The sequence below is a fragment of the Cyclopterus lumpus genome, chromosome 23, assembly GCF_009769545.1.
Source record: "Cyclopterus lumpus isolate fCycLum1 chromosome 23, fCycLum1.pri, whole genome shotgun sequence".
Taxonomy (NCBI): domain Eukaryota; kingdom Metazoa; phylum Chordata; class Actinopteri; order Perciformes; family Cyclopteridae; genus Cyclopterus; species Cyclopterus lumpus.
In genome coordinates this window covers 2,110,001-2,121,499 of record NC_046988.1, presented here as the reverse complement: position 1 = coordinate 2,121,499, position 11,499 = coordinate 2,110,001, and the positions used below count along the sequence as shown (strand labels likewise).

At 43.2% G+C, this 11,499-nt stretch overlaps 1 protein-coding gene across 3 annotated transcripts; it reads right to left on the bottom strand.

Annotated features, from left to right (window-relative positions):
- Positions 1-519: 519 nt before the first annotated feature.
- nfyba (nuclear transcription factor Y, beta a) lies at positions 520-5,894 on the bottom strand. 3 transcript variants are annotated; one of them, XM_034526632.1, is made up of 8 exons: positions 5,770-5,894; positions 4,298-4,391; positions 4,084-4,214; positions 2,923-3,120; positions 2,265-2,339; positions 1,902-1,980; positions 1,120-1,199; positions 520-1,041 (listed from the first exon to the last, which is right to left on the bottom strand). In XM_034526632.1, the coding sequence occupies exons 2-8, from the start codon at positions 4,389-4,391 to the stop codon at positions 1,009-1,011; spliced, it is 690 nt and encodes a 229-aa protein (XP_034382523.1). In that variant the 5' UTR covers positions 5,770-5,894; the 3' UTR covers positions 520-1,008. The 3 variants fall into 3 exon arrangements, with proteins under 3 accessions (XP_034382523.1, XP_034382525.1, XP_034382526.1); XM_034526634.1 differs by lacking the exon at positions 5,770-5,894 and adding an exon at positions 5,469-5,724; XM_034526635.1 differs by lacking the exon at positions 2,265-2,339.
- Positions 5,895-11,499: the final 5,605 nt, after the last annotated feature.

The following is an 11,499-nucleotide window of genomic DNA, read 5'->3' as shown; positions in this document are numbered from 1 at the left end:
GATCATGTGAATTAAAGTGCAATGGGAAATGCCACCACCTCCTCATAAGATGTTGTTTTTGTGGAGAAACTTGAATGAATCCTGTTGTTTGAAGGAGGAAGCAATATAAAATAGATATTAGACAATTATGACCTGTTTAACTTCCTAACACAAGCTCAAAGCAGCTTATACATAACTAAAAACTTCTAATGCCATAATAAATAAAAACAAATGTTTATTTCCCCGTCATTTGAATTTTTTTTTTTTAATGCAGATAACTACTAACCCGATGACAGTAACAACGTAAAAGGATAACATTTAGACGTTTTGACTGTTCCGTCCGCCTTCAGGACAAATTAAATAACTTTTTGAGAAACAAGTTAGTTATAACGCCTTGCTGATAACTGAGAAAGAAACTCACAATTGTCCATGAAAATCAGTTTCTGTTGATACCATCAGAAGTTGTGATATCAGAGGAAAAGCTACATGCTCACCAGAATTGTTTTGTATGTGATGAACAAAAGGAAAATAAAGGGGACATTTTAAACATCACTTTTGAATTTTTATTCAAAGGATTTACATAACATTAAAGCACATGGTACATCGTGTTAACTTACAAAAGAGCTGCATGATCTGATGTGACAGTAACAACGGGCCTCCTCTCCGTTCAAAACAGGTGTTCCAAAATAAACATCCAATACACTTCCCATTATACCGCCCCCCTCCCCCCAAAAGAAAGAAATGCATAAAAGCAACACACGCACACAAAAAACAATTTGACCACTAAATCATGTAATAAGACTAGCCTTTAAAATAAAGCCTTGATTTTTCACAGCTGGTTTGGATGCACTCCAAAACATTTGGTACCTCACAACTAGGGACTACACTTTCTACTGAACAGGTAGTGATTTGTACATGAGGGTTTCTGCGACCCCCTCCTCCTCCTCCTCCTCCGTCTGATGACCTTTACCCTGTGGCGGGGTCGGAGGTCATCCAGCCGCTGTGTTCAGGCTCGGGGGCAAGGCCTCGTCATGAAAACTGGATCTGCTGCACGGTGGGAATCTGCGACACGGACACAAAGGTTTCAGTTGGAGTCGGTGTGGATTCCACCACGTCGTTGGGATCCGAGTGCCGTGTTACCTGTTGATACGAGGTGGTGTACACCATGACGTTCTGCTGCTGACCGTCCGCTGTGATGATCCCAGCCGGCAGTGGATTTGCTGATGAGGGCAGAAAGGTGAATATTAATGACACCGGACTTCAGGAGACCGAGTGTCATTATGAAGTCGGATTAATCGGTGAAAATTAATTTGTTAGAATTAAGCTGGTCTTATTATTCAAACAATTAAAATTCCGTTTGTATCGGTTTGCAGTTTTGGTATTTTTAATGATCATTATGTTTTGTATTCATTTAATTTAGATAGATTTTGTTTTATTACATTTTTGTAAATTATTAGGATAAATGAATAAATAATAATTAATAAATGTGAGATCAAATTCACTGGGAGTGACACGCCTTTACCTCCTTTAATGCTCTCTCTCTCGCGCACGCACGCACGCACGCACGCACACACACACACACACACACACACACACACACACACACACACACACACACACACACACACACACACACACACACACACACACACACACACACACACACACACACACACACACACACACACACACACACACACACACACACACACACACACACACACACACACACACACACACACACACACACACACACACACACACGCACGCACTTCTTTAAAGAGGAGGTCGGCAACTTCCATCACTGTTTACAATGCTATAATGATTCACTACAATTGACTAACTTGAGAAACAAAACAAATGTTAAATAAAGTCCAACATGGGGACACATTCTGAAAGAAACGTGAACAGGTTCTGCTCACTGAAGCTGTCGTCTGTGAGCTCGTCTCCCAGGCCGTCTCCCACCGCCACTCCGGGAATCCCCTTCTCCCCCTTCATGGCCTAAAACAAACACCAGAGAAGCAAGAGACGTTACAGATGTGGCTCAGCGACATCTGGAACTAAACCAGGGCGTGGTGTCGACTACAAAATTAGCCGATTCCACTTTCGGGCCGCTACGGTCACATGTTGAAGCCTTGAAAATTAAGAGGGTGAAAAAAATATATGCTGATGATAACAACACATCAGTCTAAGGAATTACAAACAGTGTGTTGTGATTATTTGAACCCGTTTTATGCCATCATCCGATTGTATTCTAGACAGTTCAACACAAGTTGTGACTCTACCCATGTTCTTGTTGAAGTTCCCAACACATCTGGCAACCCAGCTGCTTGGTGCTCTGTCTGTTGCCAGCTGGGCTGCTTTTAATCACAATGAGCAGAAAAGAAAATGTTAGTAGGCAGATAGACAAATTGTGCCGGTGTTGATTATTGTTATTATTATCATTATTTATGTGGTAAAAACCTTCAGGCTTATTATGTAATCATACAGCTTTTTAGATTTAGTTTAAAATGGACACTGGGTTGTCTTCAGAGCGATTATTAGACTGGAATCCACGCTGCATCTAATCCTCTACTCTGATGAATAATCTGACTCAAGGTTGTGATTCCGCCCACGGTGGGAGTGGATAACCTGAGCTGCAAACCAGAACACCAACGGGACAGTAGATCAAAATGTAGGGTTCAAAAGGTAGAGAATAAAAACAGCCTCAAAAAGGAGTCGTCGAGGAGGATCCTGATCAGCCCTCTGGATGTCTGAGGTCCTCTCCTCTGGCGCTACGAATGAGCCGAGCCGCTCTACCGAGGAAGCTCATTTCTGCCGCTTGTATCGGCGATCTCATTCTTTTGCTCACGACCCCAAGTTCGAGATCCTCAGGCGAAGGTCAGAACATAAACTGGTGAATCAAAAGTGTTGCCTTCCAGCTTCCATTTTTTTGCATCTCACCTCTCTGAACTTTTGCAGGTAGAGCTTCAGCGGCTCCACGTACATGTCGAAGCCCAGCGTGGACATGGCGAACAGGATGTCCTCCCCGTTGATGGTCTTCCTCTTCTCCTGGTGGCAGCGCTCGCTCGCCTCCGACGTGATGAAGCTGATGAACTCGCTCACGCATTCCTGCACGCACTCCTTGGCGTCTTTCGCGATCTGCGGGAAAACGGGGGGACAGATTCCTCAAGCCCACGAAGAAGGAAAACAAATCCTTCGGAAAACATTTTCTTAAAACTTTCTTTACGCGGGATCGTCTTCTGTCCCTCAGGATAAATAGCTTCAGGCCTTTTTCAATAAAAGATCTGTCTGTCGTACTTCCAGCTGCAGTTTCTAGTGTTTGTACAAAGCACTCACACTTTGTCAAGTAAATGTGCACCAGAGTGGGCGATGGGATACGTTTTCTTTGGTCACAGGGACCTGATGCGAGTGGGCGATGGGTCTCAGTTTCTGTGGAAACCGAAACACTTCAGGCATCTAAAAGGGCTGCACTGAAGGACCCACACAAAGCATAATCAGGACTATTAAGTGCATATTGAGTTCAATAAAGCGAGCTAGGTGCAGAAAACTGTTCAGAGAAGTGCTAACGTTAGCAGGTCACCGCAGTCATTTATACACAAAAGCGACTTTATATGCAAGGTCGACCCTGATAATTAGACGGACAATTTATTTATCATAAAGCTCTTTTGATGGGAGTAACTATTTTCACTCCCTTAGCTGCTAATGTGAGATATTGATATCTTCACATTCATCTGCTAAGGGAGGAGGTTTCTCAGAGCTCACCTTAAAGCCGCCTAGCAAAGCTTTCTTGTAAACAACAGGTTCCGTTTACAGTTCAGCCTTGTGTGTTTTAACCTCCAGGTCTAACAAACGTGTTTCAATGCATTTCCTTCCTTATGAAACATTTTCAATTCCCTTTTTTATTTAAAAAAAGTATTTTAAATCCAGCATTGTTTACAGCCACGATCACCAGCTCGTAGTCGGGGCATCACAACTAGTTCGAAGCCAATCGTGGTCCAGAATGGTCTTTTAAAAAAAGGCTTATCAGTTTTGCTGTGATGCACTAATCCCTCCTGTCATACTAAACTTAAAATACTCATATGGAAGCTCCCCCTCTTTCACCTTTCCGGTCTGAGGAACAGCGTTCTTCATGATGCGAGCCACGTTAGCAATGGGGAGGTAGATGTCCTGCTCTCTGAAATTCTCCTTGATGCCGCCATCGTCGTGGTCATTCAGATTCTCCTCTCCGTCATCTGGAGCCAACAAACAAAACACCCAGATTAGAAATCGGCGGCTGCTGTTCTCTAGCGAGCCACATTTTAAACCGGCTCCTCACCATCTTGGGACTGGAGGACGTAGTGACCGGATGCCATGTACTCCCCAGTGATGCCCAGCTGGGAGGCGTCGGTGGTCGAGCTGTCTCCGTCCATCTGCAGCACAAACACAAAGGTCTCATCTCAACATCTGGAACTAGAGCAACATAAGTCACTCCACGGCATCATACTGAAAGTTTGCCTTCGGAAGCTTTCTACGCAGTCATCAAGGAGCAGATAATCTCCTTTGGCATACAATTACATAATGTTTTATTTCACTTAGAACTATAAAGTAACGTGTGGATCCGCTGTGGATTGACCACTGTGAAAAGCCTGACGGGCTGACACAGATCATTTAAAGCTAAATAAAGATCTGAAAGTAGCATCACTTTTTTGGATGGCAAACTAAACTACTTTCATGGAGATAAAACATTTTTTTTGCTGGCTTGATGTGGTCCAGTGATACATGTTGTGTACCATGCACATGGATTACATTGCCTTATCTTTACTATGAGCGCTGTTATTGTAATGCAGAACCCAACGGGTTCTCTGGGGGGGGGGGGGGAATCATAAAACATATGTGGCATCAGAGCTTAGAGGTCTTAAGGGACCTTGGTCGTAGCTGTTTTTCCATATTGCCTGCAGGAAAATTCTTGTTGACAAAATCAATCAGAGGAGGTTGCGATCGATCCAAGAAGAACCACTAAAGGTGACTGCAGTTTTCAGCATCTCACATGTGGGGATGTTCTTTGTCATATATGAAAAACAATGCGTTTCCATTGTAAAGGCTCCGACTAACGTCAGTCGCGTATGTCCAGATGTACGGCTGCTGCTAGAGGCCGCCCATCCCCCTCCCGCTCAGCTTCAACCGCCAGCTTATGTGATGACATGTTTAGTGGCTCATGGGAACACGTTGGACAAAAAGAATCGTCCCGACACCGGGATTGTGAGCTGTCGTTAGCATCGCGTGAACGTGAGGCTTCAAACCCGCAGTGAGCTCAGTTTACATAAGCGACCCACTAACGTTACACACCGCCCGGTGGGTCTGTGTTTAGCTCTCGTGCTAACTAGCCGGTGTCTGAGACATTTAGCTAACGTTTGCTAATACCGACTTGAACTAACGTGAGCTAGCCAGCTAGCTGGTGTTAATACAACGGGCTCCGTAATGAGCTAAGCAGACAGAAGAGCTGTTACCTTCTGTGGTTAACCTATTCAGGTACATAGTGCCCCTTGAGTACGTCCCCATTGTCCAAGTCTACTGAAACTCGCGCCTGCAGACACGGCGTCGGCCTGCTCTTTGTCGTACAGAGCGGAGCGAGACGTGGCCGGGCCGAAATGTCAAATAGTGGTTTATTAAGTTTCAACCGCTGGATACTTCCTGATGAGCAGCCCTCATTCACTCAGACAACAAATAAAAAATCAGACAGAGACGGACATTTCCATTCGAGCTAACGAGAAATCGGTTAGCAATCATTGGCCGGAGCCAGGCACAAACCTGCAATGAAGCCCTGGTTGGTTACCTTCCTGAGACGGCTGTTTGGTTGGACAGAAAATGGCTGCGAAAGGACCAGTCCCAGCGCGTAACCGCGGCTACACTACCGTTGCTCGCCGGTAGAGGGCCGTGCTGCGTTCAGGGACTCCTTGCAAGCTCCTATCTCGCATGCTTCAAGTAAATTCAGTGGTACAAACAAGTGTTGAAGTAACTGTGGAAACGATAAAGAGTTTTAAATATTTAGTTTAGCAATCGATGTTAATCAAAGCCAAGCACAGAGCCACCGCACTTTGAAGTCACAGAATGTGTAGTTTCAGAAAATGAGAGATTTCTCACCACCAAAGCAACGTTTTTCGGTTGAAATCGCGCTGCATTGTTTTTATAATTCCTACATTTACGGCTGCACGAGAATGCAACTCTTCTACCCTCGAAGTTTCCCACAAAAGCTTCAACCTCCATCTGCTTTTCTCTCAAGAAACGGTCCAAAGTTCCCAAGTTGTTTCCGTAAATGAAAAGAAACCGCCCGAAGTGCTGCATCGAAGGACCCAATATCCACCCAAAGCCAATGACGCGAGTTACGTGTAGAAAACTGCTCAAATAAGTTCACACTTTAACGTCACCACAGCCATTATTTGCAAAAAGAAAGTTGTCCGTGTGATCTTGAACAGCTTTTCCTGCCAACATGTTTTGGTATCAAAGGTTCCAGGTAGTTCATTGTGTTCATTTGCTGTGAAGTGGTAACCTGTTTCACCACAAGATGGCGCCCGGTGACGGCAACTACTAACGTACTACTCTCTAAGTCACAATGTGTTTTTACTGTGACTGCCCGCTGCTCATTTGACGTCTGGACAGGTTCCCTTGTGTTCCTGTCAGATACAGTATATTAAACAAACAGTATATTAAACAAACAGTATATTAAACAAACAGTATATTACACAAACAGTATATTAAACAAACAGTATATTACACAAACAGTATATTAAACAAACAGTACATTAAACAAACAGTAAGTATATTAAACAAACAGTACATTAAACAAACAGTAAGTATATTAAACAAACAGTATATTACACAAACATTATATTAAATAAACAGTAAGTATATTAAACAAACAGTATATTAAACAAACAGTAAGTATATTAAACAAACAGCATATTAAACAAACAGTATATTAAACAAACAGTAAGTATATTAAACAAACAGTATATTACACAAACAGTATATTAAATAAACAGTAAGTATATTAAACAAACAGTATATTAAACAAACAGTATATTAAATAAACTGCATATTAAACAAACAGTATATTAAACAAACAGTATATTAAATAAACTGCATATTAAACAAACAGTATATTAAATAAACTGCATATTAAACAAACAGCATATTAAACAAACAGTATATAAACAAACAGTATATTAAACAAACAGTGTATTAAACAAAAAGCATATTAAACAAACAGTGTATTAAATAAACAGTATATTACACAAACAGCATATTAAACAAACAGTATATTAAATAAACAGTATATTAAACAAACAGTATATTAAACAAACATATTAAACAAACAGTATATTTGTATATCAAACAAACAGTATATAAACAAACAGCATATTAAACAAACAGCATATTAAACAAACAGTGTATTAAATAAACAGTATATTACACAAACAGCATATTAAACAAACAGTATATTAAATAAACAGCATATTACACAAACAGCATATTAAACAAACAGTATATAAACAAATAGCATATTAAACAAACAGTATATAAACAAACAGCATATTAAACAAACAGTGTATTAAATAAACAGTATATTAAACAAACAGTATATTTGTATATCAAACAAACAGTATATTAAATAAACAGCATATTAAACAAACAGTATATAAACAAAAGTATAAGGTCGACTATCAGCAATTCTTCTTGGATCCATCCACGTTGTCATGTGCTCTTCTTGGACACTAACTCCATGGACAGACAGTAATGAAACAGTCGGGTTAATTAAGGCCACTATTCGGACAAAACAAGACACGTGAAGACGTCGTTTTGAGTTTTCTCTATTTTCTAGGCATTTTATAGACAAAGCAGTCCATGGATTTATCAAAAAAACAATTGTCAGATTAATCCATAATCATAAAAAGTAACCGTTTATTGCAGCCCTAGTGTTCAGAAAGGGACAGTGGTGCCCAGCTGGCAACAATATAATAAACAGTCAATGAAAGACAAATAACCACAGTAACAACATTAAAATAAAAAAGGAAAGGGAATGGGGAAAAAAGTAAACCGATAAATGAGAAAAAGGCAGAACAATTAATAAAGAAAAAGAAAGAATATAATCAAAAAATATAATTGACACAAAATATTGAAGGGTATATTGTACTCGCTGTAATTAGCCTCTCTTCTCATGAAATATTCATATACAATGTGTTTTAAAGATGCTCTTTTTTTAAACTGCTGTGATTTATATATTTGTGTAATAAACGGTGTGGGGGGTCGCTTATCATCTGACCTGCCGCTCCTTCAGCTCCTTGCTCAGCTGTTTGAGAGGACGCCCCGCCAACTCCACCCCATAATTACCGCTAATCCAAAGCGCCGCTAGCATGATTAACATATTAATGTGTTCATGCTGATGATGATGCTGTGACGACGGGGCAGGAGCCAGGATGGTTGTCAAGAACAAAACGCTTAACCCGTTTCAATATTTAATTTCCCTCTTTCTCCTCTTGTTGCTCTCCCTCCGCTTCTCTCCTCTCTCCCTCCACTTCTCTCCTTTTCTTCCTCTCTCCCTCCGCTTCTCTCCTTTTCTTCCTCTCTCCCTCCGCTTCTCTCCTTTTCTTCCTCTCTCCCTCCGCTTCTCTCCTCTCTCCCTCCGCTTCTCTCCTTTTCTTCCTCTCTCCCTCCGCTTCTCTCCTTTTCTTCCTCTCTCCCTCCGCTTCTCTCCCTCCGCTTCTCTCCTTTTGTTCCTCTCTCCCTCCGCTTCTCTCCTCTCTCCCTCCACTTCTCTCCTTTTCTTCCTCTCTCCCTCCGCTTCTCTCCTTTTCTTCCTCTCTCCCTCCGCTTCTCTCCTTTTCTTCCTCTCTCCCTCCGCTTCTCTCCCTCCGCTTCTCTCCTTTTGTTCCTCTCTCCCTCCGCTTCTCTCCTCTCTCCCTCCGCTTCTCTCCTTTTCTTCCTCTCTCCCTCCGCTTCTCTCCTTTTGTTCCTCTCTCCCTCCGCTTCTCTCCTCTCTCCCTCCACTTCTCTCCTTTTCTTCCTCTCTCCCTCCGCTTCTCTCCTTTTCTTCCTCTCTCCCTCCGCTTCTCTCCTTTTCTTCCTCTCTCCCTCCGCTTCTCTCCCTCCGCTTCTCTCCTTTTGTTCCTCTCTCCCTCCGCTTCTCTCCTTTTCTTCCTCTCTCCCTCCGCTTCTCTCCTTTTCTTCCTCTCTCCCTCCGCTTCTCTCCCTCCGCTTCTCTCCTTTTGTTCCTCTCTCCCTCCGCTTCTCTCCTCTCTCCCTCCACTTCTCTCCTTTTCTTCCTCTCTCCCTCCGCTTCTCTCCTCTCTCCCTCCGCTTCTCTCCTTTTCTTCCTCTCTCCCTCCGCTCGGAGGCTGTGGGTGGAGGAGAAAGGTGCTGATGCTCGACCTCTCCGAGAGGGGTGAGAGTCTGAAGAGGCCTGCTGATGATCAATCATTCCTCCTCCAGGATGGGAGACATGTTTCATGCACACACTTTAATGACTTGTATTGCTGCTTGAAATGCTTCCACTGAGACATTTGATTACTTTCTCCCTTTTCATTTTCTCATCTTTCTTTTCCTTATGTCTTGTTTTCATTTTGTTCTCCTCCCCTTTGTTTTTTTCTCTCTTTCCTTTCCCCCTGGGGATGAATAAAGTATCTATCTATCTATCTATCTATCCTTTCCATTCCTTTTCTTTACTTTACGTTCCTCTCCTCCCCTCTCCTCCCCTCTCCTCTCCTCTCCTCCCCTCTCCTCTCCTCTCATCCTCTGGGAAAAGCCACCCAAGACTCTCAGAAATACAGCTGGAGGTTGAAAGAGGAAGGTAACAAAGAAAAGAACCATTGACATGAATCGTGTGACTATTGATAAACTCTTGATAATTCAAAGCTTTGAAAACCAAATTGGAGGCGAAAACTGGAAACCCTGCTGCAGTGTGATTCTAATAAATGTGACCCAATCATATATATATATATATATATATATATATATATGTGCATATTAATCCTCTGTAACGAGCGGTTACAAGCACTGCATGTGTCCCGTCCCAGCGTCTCCTGAGGAGGCTGCAGCAGCAGGTGGAGACTCGCAGTTGGAAGCTGAAGAGCTGCGTCTCTTTTACTCGGTGCTCGTGGAGAGCTTGTGGGGCTCCACGCGGTGGAGGTAAACGGCTGTGGGGGAATTACCGGCTGGAACATACGGTGGCCATTAAATATTCTTTTAGGCGTTTGAGCGTTAACTCGATTGGCAGGTCATGAACAGGTGTGGTCCCCAGCTGGATGATGACCAGACAGAGTCCTGCCGTTTGATCCCTTGCCCTCCTACGCTAAAACAATGGAGACTGGGAGGAGTAAAAGCTACAGCTGGTAACTTTAATAAAAATAACCTTTTGTCATATTTGCTCAATCTGTCACTGTACCGTGCCAGTCGTGCGTGAGACAGATCATCTCTCCTCTGCCTCCTCTCTGTGCTCCCAATGGCATCATCAAGATCCCACAAGCCCGTAGGAAAAACAACCAATCACAGCTGAGGCATCTCTAACGCAGCTGAGCAAATATGACAACAAGTTATTCATATTATAGTTATAGCAAGCCTAACCATAAATAATTGATAGTGAGAGGCAGTGATTTTATATGTTCATCACTGAATCAGCAAAGTTATTCCTCAACAACAACGAGAGGAAGAACAAGCAACTTTTACTGTGGAGAATCTACAGGCACATTAAATGTGCGGCCTCGGACTGCCCGTCACCGTCACTCCCAGGAGAGACCTTCCCTTCCTAATGCAGTGATGCCTGTGTCTGTGCCAGGTGGAGCAGACGGAGGCCTGCAGGGAGGGCATCGCTCCAGGTACGGGAGCTATTGTATCAGCATTATGGAGACACGGTATATAGCGGAGAAAGTAACGGGATTAAGAGGCCAAACGTGGCTCTGTGAGGGTTTTACTTTCTATGTTCAGCACCATGCTGTTTCAGTTGAAGCCATGGTGCAACAGCAGGGCCAAGGCAGGAGGCCGGCTCACCAGGCAGGAGGCCGGCTCACCAGGCAGGAGGCATCAGACACCGCCAGGTCCAATGGACCCTATGAGATGTGAAGTCACAACGACTCCGTGGAGGAAGCAGAGTTAATAAGGTGCAATGGAGAGATGTAAATTCATCCATAAGGAGAGAGAGAAGAGGAGAGAGGTGCTCAGTGTATCCTAAAACATCCCCCAGCAGCCTATAAGCCTATAGCAGCATATCAAGGGGCTGGACCAGGGCAAACCTGATTCAGCCCTAACTATAAGCACTATTAAAGAGGAAAGTATATACGGATCATCAATGATTGGCAATTAGTATTGGGGGCAAAAACTACAAATATAACTTGTAGATCTGTGACTCTGAATCATGACACGATCAGAACCGTGAGTTCGACTGGCATCGCTGTCTGAGACAACCGGAGCGCTTTCTGCTTTCCTGAGAGCTGAACAACTACCAACAACCGGCCCGCCATTTCTGCTCCTGGGGAACATCAAAGACCT

Coding starts and splice junctions, on each gene's coding strand:
- nfyba (XM_034526632.1), bottom strand. CDS start 4,391: ATGGACGGAGACAGCTCGACCACCGACGCCTCCCAGCTGGGCATCACT. Junction 3,121..4,083: donor CTGTTCCTCAGACCGGAAAG/GTGAAAGAGGGG, acceptor GTTTTCCCGCAG/ATCGCGAAAGACGCCAAGGA. Junction 2,340..2,922: donor ACCTGCAAAAGTTCAGAGAG/GTGAGATGCAAA, acceptor TGTGATTAAAAG/CAGCCCAGCTGGCAACAGAC.